The 27,302-nt window shown below is 44.7% G+C and overlaps 1 protein-coding gene across 1 annotated transcript; it reads left to right on the forward strand.

Annotated features, from left to right (window-relative positions):
- The first annotated feature begins 892 nt into the window (after window positions 1-892).
- On the forward strand, window positions 893-26,886 carry ppk7 (pickpocket 7). Its single transcript, XM_075868313.1, has 5 exons — window positions 893-976; window positions 2,188-2,233; window positions 10,830-10,864; window positions 20,636-20,708; window positions 26,404-26,886. The coding sequence occupies exons 1-5, from the start codon at window positions 927-929 to the stop codon at window positions 26,587-26,589; spliced, it is 390 nt and encodes a 129-aa protein (XP_075724428.1). The 5' UTR covers window positions 893-926; the 3' UTR covers window positions 26,590-26,886.
- The last annotated feature ends 416 nt before the right edge of the window (window positions 26,887-27,302 follow it).

Here is a 27,302-nt window from a genome sequence, read left to right on the forward strand (position 1 = left end):
TTTTATTCTAAGATACAAAAGGAAGTGATGCGTTTCTTTTGTGAGAATCGCAGTAATTCATCGGGATTAGCGTGTGAATAATATTATTCTGCAGTGATAAACCAACTGCAAATTGTAACGAGCTGCCAAACATTGTAGTGCCTTCATCGATGCAATCGGCAACAATTAATGCAGTACATTGAGGTAAAGTACAGACACACAAGACTGCGCAGAAGGTTCGGTTGATCCTATGTGAATTGGAGCTGGTCATTTCTTAGCCGCAGGCCCAAAGAAAAAAAAGGAGAAAAGAGAACAAGATAGAATAATTGAAATTGTTGGGGTTTAACGTCTCAGAGACACCGCAGTGGAGGGCTCCGGAAGTTTCGACCACCTCGAGTTCTTTAACGAGTGTCTCAATCTAAGCACATATGGGCCTCAAGCATTTTCGCCTCCGTCGAAAATGCGGCCGCCGTGGCTGGGATTCGACAACGTGACCTGCGGGCCAGAAGCCGAGTGCCTTAACTGCCTGACCACCGTGGCGGGCGAAGAACAAGAAGAGAGGAGGCAGGAAGGTTAACCAGGCAGATGCCCGGTTTGCTACCCTGCGCTGTGGGAATGGGAAAGGGGAGAATAATGATGATAGATATGGGAAAGAGAGCGGACACGTTGTGTCCTCGTATACGGACAGTGGACACGGTGCCTCAAGGGGATGCAAAGTTCAGTAAATAGCTTGCATTACGACGTCAATCTTGCTGATACGGCATAATAACCAACAATAGACGTCTCGAGAACTCCATATAGTGAAAGCTTAAGTACTTCCCGACAAGTGTTCTTATCAATTTAATTATATTTGCCAGCCTGCTGATGGATAGCCTGTCGCATGAGCAAATTTATCGAATTTCAACGCAGAAAAACACTGGGACTGCGTTCGCCAAGTTCGTGCTATCATGGACCTGCCGTACGTGCAGCGATACTGCCGCTGTTTCCGGTCCTGCGTGTGAGTATTTCTCGGCCGTCCATATTGTGGCGACTCGTTTGATGAAACCAAGGCCGGTCGACATTAAACATCCGCTTTAATAAACAGCCGGTGACTCTGACTATGTTCAACAGCTGCATCACCGAATCGCAGCATTGAAATACGAAGAGTGAATACAACACTTCACGAATAGAATAGGGATGTTATATTTATCTAAATATGTAAGCATCAAAATCTCTTCTTGTTGTATCGTGAAAGTAGTCTGATTGTTCTTGTTATCTGTACTCATTCTGGCATTTCCCACTCTGGTGGAATACTTATAGCGTGTCGTCACAATTTTGGCTCACTATTTTCCCGAACCGGCTAGGTTGCTTGTGGCTATGTATGTATGTATAGAAGGGACGGCAGTGAGCGCGCCGAATGGAGGTAGAAGAGGACAATGACGATCGCGGGTGCGCAGTGGTACGCGGCAGACACTGGCTGCGAGCAGTTGCGGCCGAGGCTTAGAGAAATAAACAAGGATCCCGGTCTGGCACCGCGTTTTCCCGGCGTGGTTCTGGGCCGAGAAGCCCCTACAAACGCTATCGATTGCCTCACAAATAAATGAACGAATCACATGTAACGAATGGTTTTGTAAAATTAACAAATTGGTTGGTGTATTTTATTAAAGTTGTTGCAAGTGACAATTTTTTGCAGGGTTTCTCATTGTTTCATCCGAATGACTTGAGGGCTTCAAATTCTGCGGCTCAAAACGTTTCCAATCGCTTTTCTCAGTAATTATAGAATGACATCATTATAGGAGTTTACTGTCTGATAAATCAACTACATCAATGTTTCCGGACACCATAGTCCACTCACGTTACAGTGTTGCCGAACACAATTCACAGCGGAATAATTGCGCTTCACAGCGCATGCTCAAGCTTATGACGTGCGCTGATGTAACTTCCGTCACCCCGTATCATCCATTCGCCGTGTATACTTCCAATACACTTGTCGGGACGAGAGAGGAGAGAAACCTCTTGATGTATGTAACTGCGCTCTTTCTCAACGAATTCGAGAAGTTTTTGCGGCAATCTATTTGTAAGGCAATAAATTCTGTGGCTGAGGACGTTCAATCGTTACTTAGAAAATAGATTCAAGACTCCTTTAAGACTTACTCAACTTCAGTGTTGACGACTAGTTTTCAAGTACACATCGATCACTGACTTATGTACTTTCGTTTTTCCACGCAGGGATGTCGACCATTACAAGGAACTCTCCTTCGCAGCCATCCCTCAGGTAAACATAACAAAAAGGTAACTCTATCGCATGGGTTACAGAAACTCCCAACACAATTATTTGGGCTTTCTGAACAGACAGCATGCACCGAGGTCCTTGAAACCACCACACGAAACAAGTAAACTTTGTGACGTCGCGTGTTAATGTTATCATTGGATCACTGGCAAGTCTTCTCGCTATCGACGCACAGAAGCCAATGAAAGTCTGGCCGTAGCGCTATCCATTGAAGCACCTTAAGTGCGACACGATTGCGCTGCATTTACGCCATCAAGGCCGCCAAATTGGTGAACCAGTACGCTATCAAGCTGCGACCATAACGTCACGTGCAAACTATTTATGAAAACATTGTTGCACATGATCTGTTAGTACCAGCACGTGCCATTTAATCCTTAGAGCTGCGAAGTGCAATGGTAAACCAATAAAGTGAAATCTCACGCAAGTGTTTATGGGAGCAGCTATGTGTGCGTTTCAGAAAACATGGGAATTACAGTGAGCCAGAAGCAGCCGAAACAACCAGGATGATATCGTAAGAAGAAATTATAGCACAGAGGAATTCGACATCCCACCAGTAACGACAGGAAAAATAAGGAAAGTCGTAGAAAAAATGCACAGAAGCTAAGCCACTGGTGAGGATAAGGTAACAACAGACCTGCTGAAAGTTGGCGGAGAAATTGTGTTAGAAAAACTAGCAACCTTATATACAAAGTGTCTCTTGACGGGAAGAGTACCAGAGTCTTGGAAGAACGCCAACATTCTTTGAATTCATAAAGAAAGAGACATCGAGGACTTGAAAAATTATAGGCCGATCAGCTTACTGTCCGTTCTCTACAAACTATTTACAGAAATAATAGCTATAATAAAATTAAGGAGACGTTAAAGTTAAATCAACCAGCCTAACAAGCAGAATTTCTTACAGGCTACTGCACAATAGGCCATATTCACTCTATTAATTAGGTAATAGAGAAATGCGCGACATACTACCAAATCCTTTACATAGCTTTCATATATTACAAGAAGGCGTTTGACTCAGTCGAAACATAAGCAAGCGCTGCGGAATGAGGGCATCGACGAATCCTACATAAAAATACTGGAAGAACTCTACAGTGGATTAACAGCCACCATAGTTCCCCATAAAGAAAGCGGCAGAATCCCAATAAAGGAGGGTGTAGTGCAGGGAGACATGATCTCTGCAATGCTATTCACCGCGTGTTTAAAGGAGGTTATCAAGACCATAGATTGAGAAGAGTTAAAGATAAAAGTTAATGGAGAGTATTTTAGCAACCTGATATTTGCTGAAGACATTGCCTTGACGATTAACTCACGAGACAAATTACAGCTCATGATTACTGACCAGGACACGGAAAGCACTATAGGTCTGAAAATTACTACGCACAAATATAAAAATAATGTGCAACAGTCCTTGCAGCAAAGATCACTTTGCGATAGGTGGAGATAAGTTGTAAAGGAATACGCCTACTTAGGACAACTAGTCGTTCAGCTTGGGAGCCGAAAAACGAGGCGGACTGCTTGCAAGCGGAAGCCAAAAAACTTTATTCGCTCTCCCCAAGTGCGATATATACGCTTGGTGGACTGGAGTACCTTCCTGTAGCCACATGCTATACAAGGAACACTGACAGTTCCCTCTACATCCCACCTTTTGACATCTTATGGGGCAGGTCCTTAAAAGTTCAAACGTCGGGGCAACCTCACTATACGACCACTGCGGGTCAGCGTCACAGTTTTCCATGGCGTTACTTCTGGTAGCACGGGTTCTTGCGGAGCTTAAGGTTGCAAGTTCTCGGGAGGGGTTGGCGGAAAAGCTGCTAGTTGGGCTGGACTCGTTTCTGTCGAATGAGGCACCAGGTGTCGACGATTACGCTGAAGAACGCCCCCGGTCGTCTGAACAAGGCAGGACCGTGGACGCTGCGCCAGGGAAACCATCAATTGCAGGCAGCTTAAGTAGGTGTGTACGCCGACGGTCAACCACATGCAATGTCTGCACTGTGGCTCTGTCGCGCCACTGCAAAGTTGCTTTGAAGGTACCGAACGTGAAAAGTCTGTTCACCAGGGCCTAAGACTTCCCATTCAACGGAATCTAGCGCCCGCGGTCGACCTGGGAAAGACGGCGAGACCACAGACACTTCTGCGCCAGGGTATATCTTAAACTCGGCCGACTGCTCGTTAACAAGTATTTCCGTGGACCTTGCTCGGCCTGAATCCACGTTGTAAAGTTTGATGAATCCGAGCAGGTAATTTCTGCTCTTCTTCATACAAACTTCAGCGAAATACCCTACCTTTCTGCAATAGTAGCACACCGATGTTTGAGTCAGACAGTCTTTGCGAGGGTGTCGCCGACGCTCACAAAAGCGACATGATAACGCAGCCGAGTGTTCAGATTGTTAGCGAGAACAGTACGAAGAAGTGGGCGTATCATTTCGATTAGCCGAGTCGATGTTCAGTGTTTGAGCAAGTGCGTTATCAACAGCGAATATTTGGCGGGATAACCGCTCTTTCTCTGCGTCCTCATGAATGCTGGCTTGGCACAGCGATTATTTGGTGGTAGGTTTTGTGCAGCGGCATAATTGATCAAACAGCCTCTCGTCACTTATGCCTACGACAAATCTGTCACGAACAAGACGGTGCCCGACAAGCGGGCTGTTGTAGCTGCAGCGCTTTACCACGTTACGTAAGCCGCGCCGTGGGGGTCTAGTGGCTAAGGTACTCGGCTGCTGACCCGCAGGTCGCGGGTTCGAATCCAGGCTACGGCGGCTGCATTTACAATAGAGGCGGAAATGTTGTAGGCCCGTGTGCTCAGATTTGGGTTCACGTTAAAGAACCCCAGGTGGTCGAAATTTCCGGAGCCCTCCACTACGGCGTCTCTCATAATCATAGGGTGGTTTTGGGACGTTAAACCTCACATATCAATCATTACCAGGTTACGTAATGCCGTGAAAACGTTCCCAACAGATTCGCCTGGCTTCTCAATGCAATGGTGAGAACGGCTACTTTCGTATATCTCATTCAAAGTGCACGAAGTGCGAATCCAATTATTATTTGACAGATCCCATACAGTAAAGAAGTGTCCGTACCGAGGCCTTGTCACAGACATTGTGCAGGCCGGCCACGAAGGCGTAGTCTTGGAACGTTGAAATCCCCGTTGGCCATTCTCCAGGGTTAGAAAACATCAAGTTTGCTGGAGGACGCCGGCCAGTATGCTCGCCTGAACGTTGTTCACCAGGGTTAGAAAACATCAAGTTTGCTGGAGGACGCCGGCCAGTATGCTCGCCTGAACGTTGTTCACTTTGGCTTCGGTGGGGGTGGATATCGCGTCGTTAGGCATGTCGGATTAACGGCGTGATTCCACTTCTGACACCACGTTCAGCGCGGGAGCCGAAAAATGAGGTAGATTGCTGGCAAGCGGAAACCAAAAGAACTCTCCCTCTCCCCGAATCCTGTATATACGCTCGGTAGACTGTATTGCCTCCTTGTGGCCAAATGCTGCAAGGAAGACGAGCAGTGTCCTCTACAGTAGTAACCACGGAGCCGAATCATGAGAGTGAAATAACTAGAAGAATAAGAATGAGGTGGATCACATTCGGCAAGCATTCTCAAATCGTGAATGGTAGTCTGCCACTAACCCTCAAGAGGAAGGTATAAACAGCTGCATCTTGCCGGCACTTACCTTACGTTGCAGAAACATGGAGGCTTACAAAGAGGATTCAGCTTAAACTGAGGACAACGCAGCCAGTGATGGAAAGGAAAATTATAGGTGTAACCTTAAGAGACAAGAAGAGAGCAGAGTGCGTCAGGGAACAAACCGCAGTAAAGGCTATCATAGTTGAAAAAAAAAAGAAGAAGAAATGGACATGAGCCGGGCACGTAGCACGTATACAGGCAAGATAACCGCCGGATTCCCAGAGAAGTTAAACAACACACGAAGGGGAGACAAAAATTTAGGTGGGCCGATGGAGATTGAAAATTTCGCAGGTATAACGGGGAAGCAGATAGCACAAGACCGGGTTGATTGGCGTGCGTACCTGGGAGAGGCCGTTGCCCAGCAATGGGTGCAGTCAGGCCTATGATGATAATGGTGATGAGAAGCCTTGTATATCACTTTAATTAGGATAGTGTGCGGCCCATGGATTCCTTCACAATTCTTTCTCTTGGATCGGTGTGAATAACTGACTTTTAGAGTATGTAATTATTTGAAAATTCAAGCAGTCCCATTTCCCCACATTCAACCTTTAATGCTCTATGTTCTTTGAGTGTTTGAGTTTTCTTTGAGTGTCCTTTGAGAGGCCTGGGGTGCGGCCTCACCGGTAACCACCGCCGGGAACGCACTCCCTCACCAGAGAAGGATTGGCCACCCTGGTGCAGTATCTGGCCACTACCTCCCACATGCATACGTCAAATAACTCACGGCCCTCAGTTCCCAGCAGCTGCGAAGCAACTGACCATGGCAGCGGTCAGATCTGCAACGCAGCAGAGGGTGCTAAGAATCTCTGGACTACAGGCCGCCTTTGGAACCTGAACTTGGCAACGTTTAACGCTAGAACCTTATCTAGTGAGGGAAGTGTAGCTGTACTATTCGAGGAGCTATAGGGTGTTAAATGGGATATAATAGGGCTCAGTGAGGTTAGGAGGACAGATGAGGCCTATACTGTGCTACAGAATGGGCACGTCCTTTGCTATCGGGGCTTGGCAGACAGAAGAGAACTGGGAGTGGGGTTCCTAATTCACAGAAACATAGCTGGCAACATAGAGGAATACTATAGCTATAATGAAAGGGTGGTAGGTATTGTAATTAAACTGAATAAAAGATACAAGATGAAGGTAGTACAGGCTTACGCGCCTACATCCAGCCATGATGACGCTTCAGTCGAAAGCTTTTATGAAGACGTGGAATCGGCAATGAGTAAGGTAAAAACACAGTATACTTTAGTGATGGGCGACGTTAATGCAAAGGTAGGGAAGAAGCAGGCTGGAGACCAGGCAGTAGGAGATTATGGCATCGGCACTAGAAACGCCAGAGGAGAGCTATTAGTAGAATTCGCAGAACGCAATAATTTGCGGATTTTGAATACCTTCTACCAAAAACGAGAAAACCGCAAGTGGACATGGAGGAGCCCTAATGGCGAAAATAAGAACGAAATAGACTTTATAATGAGTGCACACCCAGGAATCGTGCAGGATGTGGAAGTGGTTGGCAAGGTACGATGCAATGACCATACAATGGTACGGTCTCGAATTCGCCTAGCCTTGAAGAAGGAACGACAGAAACTGATACGCAAGAAGCCAATCAATGAGCTGGCACTGAGGGGGAAAGTACAGGTATTTAGAGTGTCGCTGCAGAACAGGTACTCGGCTCTTAGTGAGGAAACCAACCTCAGCATAGATACAATGAATGATCATCTGACGAGTATCATTACGGAGTGTGCAGTGGAAGTTGGAGGCAGGGTAGTTAGACAGGACACTGGCAAGCTTTCCCAGGAAACGAAGAACCTAATTAAGAAGCATCAAATCATCAAAGTGTCAAGTACAACAGACAAAATAGAACTGGCAGAGCTTTCGAAGTTGATTAATAGACGTAAAGTATGCGATGTAAGAAGGTATAACATGGAGAGAATTGAACACGCTCTGAAAAACGGACGAAGCGTCAAAGCAGGGAAGAGGAAACTTGGAATAGGCAAAAGTCGGATGTATGCACTAAGGGACAAAGAAGGCAAAATAACTACCAATATGGATAGGATAGTTAAAATGGCGGAGGAGTTTTACAGAGATCTGTAGAGTAGCCGAGACAACCACGACCTTAATACTATAAGAACTAGCAGTAACCCAGATGCCACTCCACCAGTAATGATAGAAGAAGTCAGAAAAGCTTTGGAGAGCATGCAAAGAGGCAAAACTGCCGGTGACGATCAGGTAACATCAAATCTGCTGAAAGATGGAGCACAGATTATGTTAGAAAAACTAGCCACCCTGTTTACGAGGTGTCTCCTGACGGGAAGGGTACCGGAGTCTTGGAAGAACGCTAACATCATCTTAATACATAAGAAAGGAGATGATAAGGGCTTGAAGAATTACAGGCCGATCAGCTTGCTCTCTGTAGTATACAAGCTATTTACAAAGGTAATTGCTAACAGAGTAAAGAAAACATTAGAATTGAATCAACCAAAGGAACAGGCAGGATTTCGAACAGGCTACTCAACAATTGACCACATTCATACTATCAATCAGGTAATAGATAAATGCTCCGAGTATAACCAACCACTATACATAGCCTTCATAGATTAAGAGAAGGCGTTTGATTCAGTAGAAATATCAGCCGTCATGCAGACACTGCGGAATCAGGGCGTAGATGAAGTATATATAAACATTCTGGAAGAAATATACAGAGGATCAACTGCTACCATAGTGCTTCATAAAGAAAGCAACAGAATGCCAATCAAGAAGGGTGTAAGGCAGGGGAACACAATCTTCCCAATGCTATTTACCACGTGCTTACAGGGGGTTTTCAGAAGCCTAGAATGGGAACAGTTAGGGATAAGAGTTAATGGAGAATACCTTAGTAACCTGCGCTTCGCCGATGACATTGCATTGCTGAGTAACTCAGGGGACGAATTACAACTCATGATTACGGAGTTGGACAAGGAGAGCAGAAAGGTGGGTCTTAAAATTAATCTGCAGAAAACGAAAGTAATGTACAACTACCTCGGAAAGGAGCAGGGCTTCGAGATAGGTAATAGTGCACTTGAAGTTGTAAAAGACTATGTCTACTTAGGGCAGGTAATAACCGCAGAGCCTAACCACGAGATTGAAGTAACTAGAAGAATAAGAATGGGGTGGAGCACATTCGGCAAGCACTCTCAAATTACGACAGGTAGATTGCCACTATCCCTCAAGAGGAAGGTATATAACAGCTGTATCTTGCCGGTACTTAGCTAAGGAGCAGAAACCTGGAAACTTACAAAGAGGGTTCAGCTTAAATTGAGAACGACGCAGCGAGCAATGGAAAAAAAAATGGTAGGTGTAACCTTAAGAGACAAGAAGAGAGCAGAGTGTATTAGGGGACCAACGGGGGTTAAGGATATCATAGTTGAAATAAAGAAGAGGAAATGGACATGGGCCGGGCATGTAGGGCGTAGACAGGATAACCGCTGGTCATTAAGGGTAACTAACTGGATTCCCAGAGAAGGGAAGCGGGTTAGGGGGAGACAGAAGGTTAGGTGGGCAGATGAGATTAAGAAGTTTGCGGGTGTAAATTGGCAGCAGCAAGCACAGGACCGGGTTAACTGGCGGAACATGGGAGAGGCCTTTGTCCTGCAGCAGACGTAGTCAAGCTGATGATGATAATGATGATGATCAGATCAGCTCACGCAGTTCAGAATGCGGCTCCGTTTTGTATGAAAGAAGAGCCGAAACACAACACTAAACAATGCTACGAGTTAGTTCTCTGTCATATATGCATGGGGATTAGCCAAGCTCATATTACCCAACATTCTCATGGTGGCTGAAAAATCTCAGCATAGCTGTTCGCACTCGCAAACGTGGTACGGAACTCTAGGCCTTGAACCGAGATATTAAATGACACACTCTACACAAACACTCTTACGGAGAAAAAAATTACGGCATATTCACGGGGTGAATGATGATGAATGGGCGATGATCCGGAGGGATTCATCGGTAAACTGTGAATCTTCCGTGTAATTCGCCCAGTCGATCATCATGTAAAGACGTGAGAAACGCTGTGTGTGTATATACACAAATCAACTTTTATTTGTTCTTAGACGATGGATGGCTTGCGATGTCCCTTCATTATGACGGTTTTATGGTCTGTGAAATGAAGGGAGAGCGGTTCTGTCTGCGAGCGCGTGCTGCTGCCGCCTTGCGCTCTCTCCGCTGTGCAGCCTTATCCATCCGGCGACTCCGAGCGCGCGCCAACAGCGAACGGATTTTATTACAACGATCCCCCTAGCGTACGTCGCCGCACTAAATCGAAGGATTGCCTTCAATCAATGACACGCGCCATATGTGACATCATTCCTATTTTATAAGATCTCGCATCTTTCATCAACTACAAGTACCACCATCTAGTAAACACTGCAAGAACTAAACGAGAGGTGGCTACATACAGGAGACGGTGCCGCCATCTAGTGAACACTGCAAGAACTAAACTAGAGGTGGCTACATACAGGGGATGGTACCGCCATCTAGTGAACACTGCAAGAACTAAACTAGAGGTGGCTACATACAGGCTACAGCGGACGCACAGCCCACGCCCTAAGGAGCTTCGCCCCTAAAACAACAGCAACGAACATGTGAATTCTTTCCTTACATGTATTCGTAATGGTTTTAGCTCATGAGTGGACCAACCACATTGGCTTACCGATGATATATGAAAATTGAAGATTGCCTTGAATTTTATCTCGCGAACTGCTACGGCGCAGGAGCTTTTGTGAACAGGGGTAGCGCTGGTTTCAATTGTTCTCACGCTTTTACAATTGCATCAGGCTTAGGTTACGCGCCTTGCGCGGCATTCTTTATTTCTGTATATGGTATGTATAGTAATCTAATTTCCCTTTTGCTATTTTTCTAGGATTTCCACAGCAACCAAACTACTGTACGGAAAAGGTGCGTTTTTCTTTTGAGCACGCTGTCGTTCTTGCTTATGTAGTTATGACAAAACTTCGCTTTTCGAGTAATAACACACATCATTTTTGTGCGTGAGTGTGTGATTGTGTTTGTGTGGGCGTGCATGTACGTGCGCGCATGTGTGTGTGCGTGTGTGTATGTGTGAGTACGTGTGCGCGCGCGGTGGGTGCGTGCGTACGTGCGTCCTGCTTCCCTATAGGCACCATAAATGTCATCTATATGGTGTCATTTAGTGACACCATAGGTGTCATTATAGTTGTCATCTATGTCTTAATATGGGAGTCTTCATTACCTTTTACGATGCACGAATGATAACCAAGGTCTACTTAGCAGACCGTATTTGTGGGTTCAATGAAGGTTCATGCGTTCCGCGTGCACGCAGCAATTTCAATGCGAGCGCACTTATGTGGACACTCTCAACGGGTTTTTGCCGTCGCCGTCATGTCACGTATAGACGAAATGAGCCAGCCCGTCTCCGTCACACGGAGATGGGCCGTCACTTACATCACCTCGCTGGGGAAGCATGTTGTCGAAGCAGGGAGAAAACAACGAGAAAGGGGGAGAGGCATTCTAGCAGCAACTGTGAACTTAAAGTTTAGGGGCATGGTTGCCATCGCTGGCGCACACGCTGTCTCGCTATCTCGGCAGCCATCGGTGTGCGGCGCGCATATCCTTCGAGGTGCTGCACTGTCAAAGCGAAGAGACTGTGCGAAACGTGTCCCTGGAGCACCCTCATTACTTTGCACCAGCATTTTGTAGAGTCGCGTGAGATAGTATTCGAAAGAGTTAGCTGCCAACCTCACACCGTATAACATTACAATTTGTTGCTATTACATTCATTACTACGCCCTCGCTGTTAAATTGTTAATCTATTTTATAGCCTTCTCAATTGAAAAAAAAAGCAAAGAAAAAACTATATCAGCATCGCACAAGTGCTGTCAAGACTAAATAAAGAGCATAGGTGGATGGCCTAACTTATCTCGATTTACTTTCTTTCTCTTTCTTTTAGTTCATTCCATCTCTCTTAGTTTCTTGTGTCACTTTTTTGTAGCTATTTCTTTCTACCCATTTCTATCTTATTGTATTTTTACTGTCTCACTCTTTGCACTTTTATATCTCTGTTTTCATTTCTCTCTCTTTAGTTTCTTCCTTGCCCTTCTTTGTTTCTCTTTATATCTCTTTTTTTTCGCTCTATCTGTCTTGCTCTCTGTTTTTCTCATTCTATTTGCGTCTGTTTTTCATCTCTTTTTTGTGTCCATATCTTTCTTTTCTGTATTTTTTTCTTCACTTTATTTTTATTTTTCTCTCTCTCGATCAACGTATATCTGTATTTTTATCTTTTATGTCATGATTTCCTTAAGTTTGTCTATATTTCTCTTCCTCTTTCTTTCTTACAACCGTTCACTACCATGAAATGCAGCATAATTTTTTTCTTGTGTAATTCTTCCTATCTATCTCTCCATATTTTGATTCCTTATTCTCCTTTCCCAGGTGTAGGATAGCAAACCGGACGCGTGTATGGTTAGCCTTCCTGCCTTTCCTTCCTCTTCTTTTTCTATTCTTTCCACTATTCTTTTTCTTTCGTTTCTTTGTCTCTTTCTCTCTCTCACGTGTTTGATTTCATACAACACTGGCACCTTCTGTATACATGGTAGTGGGGCTTGTTGACCCGCAGGTCGCACGTTGGATCCCACCTGCGGCCGTCGAATTTCGGTGCAGCTGAAGTGATAGCGACCCGTGTACTGTGCGACCCTAGCACACGTCAAAGAGAGAAACACCAGCTGGTGAAAATTTCCCAAGCCCTCCACTACGGCCCACTTCATAGATATATCGGGGTTTGTGGCGTGTAAAGTGCCAACCACTTACACGCGTATGCTCGCGTCTACGCGTCAAAAGCGTCAAATGCGCCTCTCGGCGTCGGCGTCGGAGGGGCATACGCGGGGAGGCGCGAGGGATCAAGCCGGGCTTGATATTTTTGTACGCGTACGCTACGTCACCACGCGTACAGCGGCGCCAACCAACCAGGAGCCGCGCGCCAACCAACCAGAGGCCGCGATGACTCCGAATGCTGTGCCTAATGGCCGCCGCTTCGAAAGCACGGCCGAGTGCTGAAAGCAAGCTGGGAAACTACTCCAAACGTTCCTGAATGACCACTTCGTAATCTAGAACGACAACGAAACGATGAACGACTGCGAGTACTACCAGCGTGACACGGTCTTGTGCCGAGTTCGAGCGACGTCGACAAATCCAGCAAATGCCGGTCGGCTATGCTAGCGCCGGTCCCGAGTGCGATCGTCGGCGGAGCAAAAGGAGCAAGTCGGTGTTCTTGTGCTTTGATCTTTGACTTTCTGTGCTAAAAACGAGTGTAAACAGACTTCGGAGGTTCGAAAGTTTGAGCGTGAACCCTCGCCTACCCCGGAGGCAATTCAGATCGGTGTCATCTGCATCCAGCGCAGGCCTCTACCATCTAGTTCGTATGAACCAGCACATGCGAGGAACATCGGCTGAAAAAACTCTACGGTAGTTTCCGTCGCAACATAGACACCATATACGACGCCCGAAATATCGCGTAGTTAATACGGAGCCGTTTTTATCTGCACTGTGTTTGTTTACAACATCGGTATTCATCATCGCTGAAAGCGAACCTCGCACTAGCCAACACATTTCCGTGATGTGAAAACGTACGTACATATAGAAGTGTATTCGCGGATTGTACGACGCTGAAACATTCGTTGGCTTCGGTGCAAATCGTTTTCGTGTGTTGCCAAGCTAATAACAAGCGTGCGTTGGTTGGTAGCAGTGTGAGGTGACTTCGTGTCGGATACCACCAACGCTGAAACATTCAGCTGTCAGCGGTCTCATTTCCATTCACGTACAAGACAGAAACTCGAGCGTGCGTTGCTGTGGTGATCGAAAAAGAAAGTTGCATGATTAAGAGCTGCTGGTATTGCCTGCTATTTCACTTCTCGCTTCTTCTGCTTCTCAGTCACGCTCAGTAGCACATACGTTGTTTGGAGGCATTCTAACACACATTCTTAATTTATAGTTCATTCTGATACTCATAGCTATAGGCATACAATGGCGCTTCTCCGTTGTTTTACAGTTTACTATAACATAACGTGCGTTCTGTTTACAGCTGGAGAGATAACTGAAAACCTTGTAAGAAGCACCTGATTTGAAATCAGCTGCACGATGACACGATTGTTGGAAGAGAAGATCAACACATGTATGCACAGAATGAATGAAGGTGCACTAGTATGGTACTGCACTTTGTATAGAAGAAATGCAAAAAGAACCTCATGTGACTTATGAGACCTTTCAGAGCTGTGCATGTATTTATCTGTCCCTCCAGACTATACTGAGCTGAAGATATTATTCGATGGTTCCGAACTTTGAATATTTGTATGTGTTTCCAAGGAGTCCTTCATTTCTGTTCAGTTTTTTAGTATATGCATTAACTTGGATTATATATATACATGCACTTAAGCATATTCAGTTTAGTTCTGTTGGAAAACTTGCCAAAACTTTTGTACGGTGCTCTGGTTCAATCCTATGATCGATATCTGTGCCATCAAAAATTTTTGGCATGCTTTATTGTATTATAGGGTATTTTGGCAATTGATGACATGTGAAAGCCACAGTGCTTGGCTGTAATCTCAAAACCAATGTCTGTCTCATCAAGAAGTGTCAGATGCATTTTGTAGATGTTAAAAGATATTTAAACTACCAGCAAAGTGCTGAAGTCTTCAACACAGCACTGATCCGCAATCAAGATCCAGCTCAGAAGTCATTTGTAGAGCTCTCTAACACGTTCAAATAAAGTTATCAAACACTGGATTGATCTACTTGGTTTGATTCCTAATACCAGTGTGTCTGACTTTTTGGAGGCACTTGTATTATAATAATGTCCTATTTCTCTCATTTATTACAGGGGTGCACTCAAGGGTAGTGATATTTGTTTACCTTAGCACACTAATTGTGATATTACTGTTTAAATACTTTCATTTTGTATATACGTACGCCACTTTTTCAGTAGCCTCACTTTAAGCTGCCGTATTTGAAAATAAATAAATATACCATCCGAAAGTGTTCCACGTTGTGCTCCTCGGTTCCAACCTGGTCACTAATATCTGTTGCATCATGATGTGTCGGATGTGTTTTATTGCATTGGAGAACATTTTGGCTGCCTTCCATGAAGGGTTCAGTTCCAGTATTATGACCGATATCTGTGACTTCATAAACAATTGGGTGTCGCTTGTCGTTTTAGAAAATACTTTGACTGAAGACAACGTCCAGAAGTCTTCCATTAAGGATTCAGTTCCAATATTATGACTGATATCTGTGACTTCATGAACAGTTGGGCGTCGTCTGTCGTTTCAGAGAAATCTTTGACTTAAGACAACGTCCAGAAGTCTTCTATTAAGGATTCAGTTCCGATATTAAAACCGATATCTGTGACTTCATGAACAGTTGGGTGCCGTCTGTCGTTTTAGAGAATACTTTGACTGAAGACAACGTCCAGAAGTCTTGCATTAAGGTTTCAGTTCTAATATTATGACCGATATATGTGACTTCATGAAGAGTTGGGTGTCGTTTTAGAGAATACTTTGACTAAAGACAACGTCCAGCAGTCTTCCATACAGGGTTCAGTTCTAATATTATGACCGCTATCTGTGACTTCATGAACAGTTGGGTGTCGTCTGTCGTTTTAGAGAATACTTTCACTAAAGACAACGTTTGGAAGTCTTGCATTAAGATTTCAGTTCTAATATTATGACCGATATCCGTGACTTCATGAACAGTTGGGTGTCATTTGTCGTTTTAGAGAATACTTTGACTAAAGAAAACGTCTAGAAGTCTTCCATACAGGGGTCAGTTGCAATATTATGACCGATATCTGTCACATTATGAAGTGTCAGGCACAGTTAGTTGCATTAGAGCACATTTCGACTATGGAAAATGCCCGAAGGCATTCTACGCAGTATTTGGTTCCTATTTTATGACCAATATCTAATGTATCAATAAGAAACAGGTGTGCTTTGTTGCGTTAGAGGACATTTAGAACACACACATCAGCCGAAAGCCTGCTACTCTGGCCTGAATTGAAGTCTTATGACTGACCTAAATCTGTCAGATCATGAAGTTGCAGGCGTGATTATTAAGTTGACTGATATAAAATATGTTGTGTAAATGTACTGAAGGTACCAACATATTCAAGATAATGTTAGTCAATTTGGTAGTGCAGGTATAGAAACCCGGTGGTTTGTAAACCTGATCAGGAGGGCAGCTGCCGCCTCATTCACCGCAGAAAGGAGGGGGGGGGGGAAAGCTCAATGTCAACTCTATAAAATAACATAATAGGGAGGGGGCGCTAAGTCAGCCCTGGGGAGGGGCTCTGGGACAAACTTTTGCCCCTCCCCCCTCCTTAAGGAGAACCCTGCACACACGTATGATAGACGTACAGTATGCTAGACGCGAATGTTCATTCGCGGGAGTGGCGCACGCACTGATGTTGATTTCTGGTGCATACCGCTGTAGTTACTTTGGGCACTGAAATGTCAAGTACTTCTGAAGGTTTAAACTGTGGTGGGTGAAGCACTATCAATTTTTTAACTTGTTCTCATATCGTCTAAAACATATAAACCCGCTCCGGTTAAGAACGTGCCGTTCTGTGCTGAACTTAGACAGTTCTAAGCCAAAAGGTCAAGCAACATTGTGCATCGGCATTGGACGCGTGGGCGTAAACGCGGTTGACGCGTGTGAGTGGTTGCGCGCCCTTTTCCTCCACAGGCGCGACTAGACGCTTTTGACGCGTAGGCGCGTGCATACGCGTGCCAGTGGTTGGCACTTAAAAGCCAGGATACCATCCGTAGGCGTTGCACAATACCTGGGCCACATACCCTGACAAGGAGTTTCTCGGTGACATCGCAGAAACTACGGTGAGCTGTAACAAACTCTCTCCTGAAAAAATGTCCCTTGGTTTGCAGTGGCCTAGCGGAAAGTAAAGAAAGTGAGAAAGAAGGAGTGAAAATGAAGGATGCTTGCTACACATCTACGAAGGCAACTCAATACAGCACACCATGCTTATGCCGTGCCCGCCTATGAAAGAGCGTACAGTGCCATCAATGTATCAGAAATGTAAATGCTACGTACTGTGGAAAATAATGCTTTAACTCTATGAAAAAAAACAACACTTTGCTGGAAAGAAAAGCATTTTAGAAGGCATTTCTTAAGACAACCACGAAAATGCAAACAGAAAAGAAAGAAGTCCTTTCAGAAATATGCATCATCGTAGCGCTTACAAAAAAGCCGAGTGAATTGAAGGGCCAGAAATAGCCAACATTCACAGCATGCATAGGAAGTACTAAAAGTATGTACAACCTTTTGCTCTTGTTGAGGAATACGAAGTCTGTTCAAATACACCGCGGCGGTCGCATTCCGAAGGAGGTGCAATGATGAAGGCGGGTGGACTGTTCGGTGTTCTCTAAACAACAACAGATGGTGAAAATTTCAGCAGCTATGCATTACGGCGTGCCTCACAAGATAGGCGTCTTCGCAAAGATTCTTGTTCCTTTTCTTCTTCTTCGCTTGTTTGAGTCGGTTCGAGCCAGTTATATTGATTGAGTGACGTGAAATTTCTCCGATCCAAAATCGGAGCCATGCGCTTAAGCGTAGAAAAGTGTCACTCCTAACGTCGGAAGTTGGGTAGCAACAGTAATAAAAAAATAGTTATGTCGCAAGGGCACATGAACGAATGCGATAGCAACAAATTGGTGATTCAAACGACGTAAAGCTAGTAACTAGCTCCTTTAGAAACCGATCGGGCGTAACCCAACAAAACGCTGCCGTAAGGGAACGCGGCCTTGGCAGTAAAAGGAGTGACTTTCCCGTTGTCTACCATTTCGATCTCATAACACAACAGCAAGAATAAGAAACTTTTGGGTACAAGTGGCACATAATAAATCTATCGGTCCTAAACGACCGAAATCTTAAGCACCTTAGGTATTGTTTTGTTTGTTTTCTGGCCTAAGAGATCATGGCTCTTACCCACAAAGAGGATTGGCCACGCTGTACCTTATAACGGAAATCTAAATGCAAAAGGCTTGTTGAAGGAGAGAGAAATTATATCAGAACGAGAATAACAATAACGTACATTAAAGAGAAAAAGAAAGGGGTGAAAGGACTGGATAAACCAGATTTTAAAAAGTAGCAAAAAGAAGAAATTGGACAAAGAATTGGATTCCTCTGGTGGTACCGATAGCAATGTATCCTTCCGGTTGCCTGAACTTATTTATGTAGCGCGGACAGAATAACATTGCGGCCCGCACCCAACTCCTCTGGCTCCAAAAGATAAAAGGGTGTGTATATTTAGTGCCGATTCCAGCATACCATTGGTCCCTCGAGAATTATTCGGCGGAGTGGTGCGAAACGGCGACATGTGGAAAAGAAGTGATCTATTGTTCCCGGTTCATTGCAAACTGCACATACGTTAGTTATGGAGGGAGGATACAGATTTGTGAAGATAATAATTTAACCGAGGAACTCTGCAGTGAAAGATTGTGAGCGTCAGCTCACATTGACGGGAAAGGCATTTTGCGGTGTTCCATGTTAGCTGTTAGGTTTCCGCGAAATTGCACGTGGCGTACCGCTAGGCAATTGGAAATTACGTTAAAAAACTGCGACGCTGAATACCGCCGTTAAACATTTACTTACACAGGCCTGGATTCGTTCATTGCTCCCGTTGTAACTATTGCAGTCAAGCAGAAATGACAAATCATTTTTTTCATTGATTGTCGTCGATATAAAAAAATGAGGCAAAGATTCCTGAAACCATCTTTTCAAAAATGTGGCCTTGAGCTTTCCCCATTGGCATTACTCTCTCTCTCGCTCTCTTGGGGCGTCGGCACTGGGGAACGCAACAGGGCCACATATGGTACTGTATTTGATTTCATAAAAGAAGAAGAAAAGGTCATGTTAATGCTATAAGTACATTCATTTTTTATTATCGTCTATTTGTTCATATTATCTGTATTTATTTGTATACTTATGAAATTTCACATTTGTTTGATTAGCATTTCATTAAGAAACGAAACAAAAACAAAAAAAAACAAAATTGCCACACATATTTTACAGTCGAGTGTAAATGATCTTTTTTTCATATCCCCCTTTCTCTTTTTCTTTTTCCTCGTGTATAAACGTATCAACCTTGTGCTAATCTTCTCGCGCGTGATCGCACCCAGCTGATGGAAATGCGCAGCTCCTGCCCGCTCACTTAGAAAACCTTAGTAACGAAGAAGCGCGCAAAGCGGCCATTCGGTTAGCAAATCGCGTTTCGCTTTCTTTGGAAGTAGCCCCCCTGACAACAGAGGTGGTGACCCCTACAACGGGACTTAGGGATTCGCTCGCAGGATTTCAAGCTGGACGGTTGTGCCCTCGCGATCTCCGACTTCAGCGTAGCTCCCGCCGACTGGTTCGCCCTCCGCGGTCTCCTGACGCCGTGTAGCTCTCGCATTGTGGCACCCCGCCCTTGGACTGCTTCGACCGGATCCCCACTTTCCTATCTCCTTCTTTTTCCTCTCGTTGGCTGTCTTCTTCTGCTTCTACTTTCCTTCTATTCTTTTTATCCCTCCTTCCCCCCACCCCTATAAGGCACTGCGCCGTGTCGCCTGAAGGCAGACAGAAATTAGGTGCCTTTTTCCTCTTCATTCTAATCACTACCACCACCACGGGACTTACGAACGTGTACCAAGATGACAGCAAATAATACCAAAAATCGCACAGCAACCTCACGATAGGGCAGGCCACTTTTCTCCGCCAATTACAACTAGCACCCTAAACACTCCTAACAGCTAAGTGAGCTAAGTGACAAAAGTTGCAATAACAATGCCATAGCAAACTAAAGTCACATCCTTGCAGAATGGTAGGGCTGTTCCCCACCGAGAGAGCTTCTGCAGCAGTTCCTCCAGAAACGCCATTAGAGGCCTTTTTATCCCCTTCTCACAGGCAAAAATCTGCAAGATGTAGACCAGCCGCCAGCTCCATTCCCTCAAAATTTGTTCTTAACAAGGTTGTATACTCGTACTGCCAGATACACACAGCCCACACCTCGACGGTAGCCGCCCCCCCCCCCCCCAATCCTCGTCACGGCTTTTTGGATTGCGGAAAATTGCCGGCGTGTCTTCATCTCCGCTTGAGTCGCTAGACTCGCCACCGTCGGCAGCCCTCAGCCGCTTTCACGCACACATAGAACATATGACGCGTGGTTGGATGTTATTCATACGGCACCTCACGGTAACGGCCAAAGGCACCGGGAGTTTCCGTGTATTTGCTATCACAGTAAAGCTATTCTTTATCGCATTCTCTTACATATAGTTGTATCACTCTGCACACAGAGTTAAAAAGGGTTGGACTTTCCGAAAAAAAAAATCTGTGGCACCAAAAGTACTGACGCACTTTCGTTAAAAGAAGAAAAAAGGAAGAGATACGCACGCACATTGCTGCCTGTACCGGTAAATGATGTAAAAATAATTTTGTATGATTTATCCCTACATAGCATAATAAACATTTTCTTGTTTTGTACTGGTTATTGGGGCACTTCAGCTACGTTTAATGTTTTCCTCTCTGCCTTTTGTTTTTAACCTTATTTTGTGACGTGTGCATCCAAATAAACTCCCATGCAGCTTCTTGTTCATGACCAGCGCTGAGAAAAGGTGCTAATATGCGTTGCGTCGGCTCCGTATTTTCTCGCAGGTTTCTAGCGCAGGTGGTGGTGTATTTCAAGACGCTGACGTTTGAGAGCGTCGCCTCGGTTCCGAAGTATGACGTGAGTATACCGTCAACAGTGCTAACAGGGGCGATGCCGCCCACTTAGTTTTGTGTAGAAAATGTTAAATGTTATACGGGAATGTTTCGACGACATGGTCAATAACCAAACGAAATCTACGCCGACGTGCATTGAGCGCACCGTGTCTAATCAAAATATCGGTTTTTATGGAGTAAAATTAGGAGAAGGGGAGAAAACTTAGCTAATTAACAAAAAGGTCTGAGCCTTAGACGAAATTGACAGTGGATTCATGTTATGTGTCTATTATAGAGAATATGCTTCGTGGGGAATCAATCTATTCGGGCACTTTTAGCAGGGCTAACAATTGGGGCGAAGTTAGCAAGTGCTCGCGTAAGACTGCGAATAGTGACCATGTACGTTTTTAAAATCCTGTTCGGTTGCTTGCTGTGGAGCGGGACGGCTCAGTGCTCTCCCATAGTTGAGTACGAAGTACTCGAAATCATTAAACATTTTTAAATGCGAAGCATTTCTTAGTGAACTTCGGCGACATTGAGCTTATCTATCTATCTATCTATCTATCTATCTATCTATCTATCTATCTATCTATCTATCTATCTATCTATCTATCTATCTATCTATCTATCTATCTATCTATCTATCTATCTATCTATCTATCTATCTATCTGTCTGTCTGTCTGTCTGTCTGTCTGTCTGTCTGTCTGTCTGTCTGTCTGTCTGTCTGTCTGCCTGCCTGTCTATCTATCTATCTATCTATCTATCTATCTATCTATCTATCTATCTATCTATCTATCTATCTATCTATCTATCTATCTATCTATCTATCTATCTATCTATCTATCTATCTATCTATCTATCTGTCTGTCTGTCTGTCTGTCTGTCTGTCTGTCTGTCTGTCTGTCTGTCTGTCTGTCTGTCTGTCTGTCTGTCTGTCTGTCTGTCTGTCTGTCTATCTATCTATCTATCTATCTATCTATCTATCTATCTATCTATCTATCTATCTATCTATCTATCTATCTATCTATCTATCTATCTATCTATCCGCCTACGACTTTTAGCTCTCCCGGCCATTTCGATAATGCTATCGATACCAAACTTGGTATGGCATAACATGAATGTATGAAGAACATATTTGACTAGTCATAACATGGAAATCACGACGTGGATGTCATGAGTCATGATTTACATTTCATGGTCCTGCAGCTCGTGCGGTGGTTTTGTTCACATGGTATATTGCCCAACTGGTATGATATGGCATGATTGCATGGCAAACACAAGTGACAGACCCTAACATGAAAATCATGGCATGCGTGTCATGTAACAACATGACTACATGGCATGCTCATGATGTGCTCGTGGCTGCTTCGCTAGCGTCACATATACCAAATTCGGTATTACAGTACGGGATAAATGACGAAGTTATGTGACCAGTGCAAACATGATAATCTTGAGATGCGTGTCATGGAACAACATGACTACATGCCACGCTCATGACGCGCTGGCGGCCGTTTCGTTAGCTTCACTTATTCCAAATTTACTATTACAGGACGTGAATGGAGGACAAAGCTATGATACTTGTGCAAACATGATAAACATGAGATCCGTGTCTTGTAACTACATGACTACATGCTACGCTCATTATGCGCTCGCGGCCGTTTCGTTTGCTTCACATGTACCAAACTCGGTATTGCATGACGCGAACGGACGACATAGGTAAAAGACACATCCAAACATGATAATAACGACATGCACATCATGTAACAGCATGACTACATGCCACACTGATGATGCGCTCGCGGCCGTTTCGCTAGCTTTGCATATGCCAGATTTGGTATTACGTGACGCCAATAAATGACAAAGGTATGTGACTGGTGCAAACATGGTAATCATGAGATGCGTGCCATTTGAGAACATGACTACATGCCACAGTCAAGCCGCCAGTACATTTCGACGTGACGCGGTGCGCATGCTCGCCGTTGTTCATTTCGTCGCGTCGCGCTGGCGTTTCCACGCCAGGCGCCGGTCCTGCCAATACTCGCAGGTGCGCGTCGCGCTTCGCTGCTTTGACTCATGAGCGTTTCAGCACGTCCAGCGTCCCTCCATCACGAAAATAGGGATACGCAGTGTTGTCTGGGTAACGCATCGGCGCGAAATGCAGCATGTCGCATTTGGCGCTGGTTGCCGTCGGGCCGCGCCGACGGACGCTGGTCCCGCCTGGCGTCAGACTATATAGTGCTCGCGTATTGCAAACGTAGCGTCGCTGTTCCCAGCGTTCGCACGCGTTAACGCTACATTGGAGTATATGGGACCCTTCATGATGCGCTCGCGGCCGTTTTGCTAGCTCCACATATACCAAATTTGATGTTACGTGACGTCAATGGATGACGACATATATGACTGGTGCAAACATTATAATCCTGACACGCGTGTCATGTAGGAACATAACAACTTACCACGCTCATAGCGTGCTCGTGCCCATTTCGCTATCTCGACATATACTAAATTTGGTATAACGTGACGTTAATGGAGGACGAATGTAAACGACACATCCAAACATAATAATCATGACACGGAAGTCATGTACGGCATCATTTACCTTCACCTCGTAACGTTGTGCTGGTTTTAAAGTGACATATCAACATTTATTATTAGTGCTTTACATATCGATTCCCACTCTACGTGGGATCTGCCAATTTCATTAAATGTCGAGCATTTTATAATCGCACCTACTAGCAAACTTAGCGTCGGCGGCGCGGTTGACACCACCGCTGCGCATGCTGCCATCTCATTCCCAATTTTTTTCCTTATCTGACGTGCAGAAGGGTACGCAGGAATATTTCTGAAATTAAATGGAAGAAACAAGATCTGACGTCCCTTTCTCCAACAGAAAAAAAAACTACAGCATTGATATAACATCAATTGTATAAACCGTGACCAGTCGGCAGCTTACTTAATAAATGGCTGCTATTGGATCAAACGTTCGTTTAGACTTCCACTCCCAAATTTTCTCTTCTCTAAGCAGAATGCCAGCGACGCATGCACGCAGCGTAACCACGGGAACGCCGCAGCGCTCTGCTTTCTGCCGTGGTCTCCGCCGCTCGAGGAACCCACATTAAACGCGCCCCCTCGCGGTTGCCGGGCGCCTGAGGCGGCACTCGCTGGTTTCGCTGGGGAGCGCAGCGATTGGGACGAGTGAAGAGAACCACGCCGCGCACCCGCAATCTCGGAGGCCATGCTTAAAGCATAGAGTTTTCTCAAATTAACTGGAGGGGACTCTGGCGTTGCGATCCTTCAGCGACCATAGGAATGATGCGTATTACACGAATTTGCCTAGTCTTCGCCCTTGCGGGGGGCGAATCGCACTTGTGGCTTCGTTTATTGCTGTGTTTCGGTTTTGTTACGAAGAACAGAACGAACCCTTTTGATCTTCTTTACACTATTTGAAATGGTAAGCGTAAAATATTTAGGGGGTGATGCACAACCATTGAACACTTGCTGATTTTCGTTTCGTGAGGAAACAGCTTCAAGCCACACGAACACACAACGGAGCTAGAAGTGCAAACATCAGACAAATACATGTCCTACCCATCATTCCCATGCTCGCTGAAGCACCGTGCGTTGCAGCTCTCGAAGACACTAGCGCTAGAGTTCCCTCTAGTGCATATTCATGAACCTCTAAGGCTTAAAGTGCTTCGCTGTTGAAAAGAAAGCTGAGTGCTCATTATGATGCCAACTAAAAGCAATTGTTTGTCATGATTGAGCTCAGGAATTTATATGGCTAAAGAATCGTCAAACGTGTCTCCATACATATTGTGAAGAGAAATTATTCTGCTTTTTTTACCGTGTCGCATGAACCAATTGTTTTCCATGATTTTTTTTGGCCCCGGGCAATGTTCACACCACTCAGAGCCAAAGCTCTTAATTAACTCCCGCAAAACAAATATTTGTGAATTTGGTTGCCTGCTTTTTGGATGGGCGATAGCTCTAATGCCCACACAGTGGCATTATGTTCACTTATGAGGAAAAAACATTAATATGATACATCGGAACTGCATATCATAGAGCCCGGTGTATGACTTAAAAACTTTAAAATTAAGTAAAAATGTTGGCTAAAGTGAATTGGCTGACAAGACAACTCCTGCGCCTCGGCGGACACAACTGAGACAAACAGTCACAGCTTCCGAACAGATATTTACTTACGCTATTCAAAAAATCTTGTTGTTCTTGTGATTTGAACCTTTGAGAACTTTCCTATTTGGAACACTGTTTTATTCTTCTGAAAAGCACGCGTCCTTAAACTCTTGACGAATTTCACACTTTATCAGCAATTTAAGGGCTCAGGGGCATGACCGAACAGCCTGATGATGAAATAACTGTATTGAATATCCGGCGAATGGAAAATCCGGGCCTGGGGCCGCCTAGATGGCCGCTTTGAGATGGTGCGCTGCCTCCAGGACTCCAGGGCTCCTTTGGAGCGCTGCCTCCAGGACTGGCTGGACGGCCCAAAGTTGGTTCGTGAGTTCTGAGCTTGACGTAATATCTTGGCCCGCGCCATCCCTCCTTGCTTTCATTGCGACGAAAGAAGAGTGAATGCGATTGCAGTGTGTGGTAAATGATCGGGCGTACTGAAAGGATTCTAAAATTTTTCGGCGGTGGTGAATTTGTAAACCATTAAGCTCATTTACTGAATACGTTTCATGACTACTCGAAAAAGTGCTGCAGGGTCCTTTTTAATGTAAGCAGCGTACCTATATTACAACCAGTTTCCGCCAGTTTCTTGGGAACAATAAGCGACACAGCTTGTGAAAGTACGTTGTCTGCCGCTGCAGCTAAAGGAGTAGCCCGAGCAGAGGCTCAACGCCACCGGCACCAGAATGCAGAGGTAAATGAAAGTACCTGAACAGTTGCGCTCCGAAACAGCATTTGACAATATCGTAATCGTCGGAAATTTTGTTATTTCCATGTCCTCTATCAGAGATGGAGTTCGATTTGATTTGAATTTCCTGCTCAACGTCACTCTCTTTTTGTGATGGCTCTCCGCGTGAAACATAGCATTTGCAAGCTGAAGAAGGTCATTGAAAGTTGGGCTATCCTTAGTGGCTAGTTGAACTGCGCAATGCCCGAGTTTTTCTATTCTTGAAAGATTTCTGCTGCCTTGACGTTGTCTTCTCAACTGCAACCTCAAATCTCAAATGAGCTGACTGACTGTGAAAATTTAATAGTTATAGAACGGATCCATGATGTTCAAAGGGAGCTTCTTTCCCAGGGTGATTGTGTTGATGGTTCAAATATAAGCATTAAAAACCAATATGACGCCCTTGCTCAATCACCAGCATCGCCCACTTGTTTCGATTATTGTGATAACCATATCGACGTAAAAGAGAAATTTTATGATACGGCTAAAGAGGAGCGGTGCACATCCATTCTCTTCAAGACGACAGTGTTCTCGTTTTAATTTAGATGTAAAGCGAAGTTCTGCCAATATCCACCAGGTGGAGAAGCCTAAATTTTCCTGGTTAACCCGTGGTTAGATCAAATGGGAAGACGACCTCTCCTGAAAGCCTTTACTAACGAGTTCAAATATTGTAGCTGTACAATTTCATCAATCAAAAAACTTTATTTTTTACGCGTGGATTTTTCGTCTAATTATGTGCCACAAAGTTGGTACACGAGATTTTACTTAGTCTGTCTTATTACTCTATGTTTCCAACTGCAGTGGAATCGAGTGCTGAACAGCTTTTGCGGCATCAACGGTATGTGCCTGGGCGTCTCCTTCTTCATGTTCTTCAGCATGCTAGACGCCATCCTCCAGGCGATGTGGTCGTGCTGCAGGTCATGCTGTGATCGTCATCGAGGCCATCAGACGAGCGCAGCGTCGATCCTCACTCCATACCATGTATAATGGGATTCTTGTGTCTTGACTAAGAACCAGCAAGACGCTGCCTTGATTCTAAAGAGGAATAGGGTGTTCCTGAAACACTAGTGCCCGCCCACAGGTAGACGATAATAAGCCATAGTAAATTACACAAGCGGGACCCTCCCTTCTCCACTGAACGTCTGACACTGGAATGTTTCTTAGGCGAAAACTTCAGGCAATATTGATGCTATACGTGTGTCACTTGCAAAACTAAAAGGCCATATAAACATATTTGTTATGAGTAAAGTCACTCGTGGATTCATCCACTCACTCCTCTGGCAATGTTCAGTGCTCCCTTTCTAGCGTCAATGGCTCGCTCGATATGAGTCAAGATCGCATGCGCTATTGTCCAATTGTCCAACGGTGTGGCATTACAGCATTACACCAGACCCCAGACCGTGGTGCCTTCTTTTGCTTTTCAGGATTAATTTTATTGCGATAGCATATATATATATATATATATATATATATATATATATATATATATATATATATATATATATATATATATATATATATATATATATAAACGCATGAAGGAAAACAATCGATAAAAACACTCCGGTGAGCGGAATCAAACGTCCGACCTCTCGCCCCTGAGCATTTGGCGTTGCCCACTGAGCCATTAAGGAGCACCTCCTTCATTGTACAAACGGCAAGCTATTTATATTTACCACATACCGCTGGCGGGGCAGATC

This window comes from Rhipicephalus microplus, chromosome 7 (genome assembly GCF_043290135.1).
Source record: "Rhipicephalus microplus isolate Deutch F79 chromosome 7, USDA_Rmic, whole genome shotgun sequence".
Taxonomy (NCBI): Eukaryota; Metazoa; Arthropoda; class Arachnida; order Ixodida; family Ixodidae; genus Rhipicephalus; species Rhipicephalus microplus.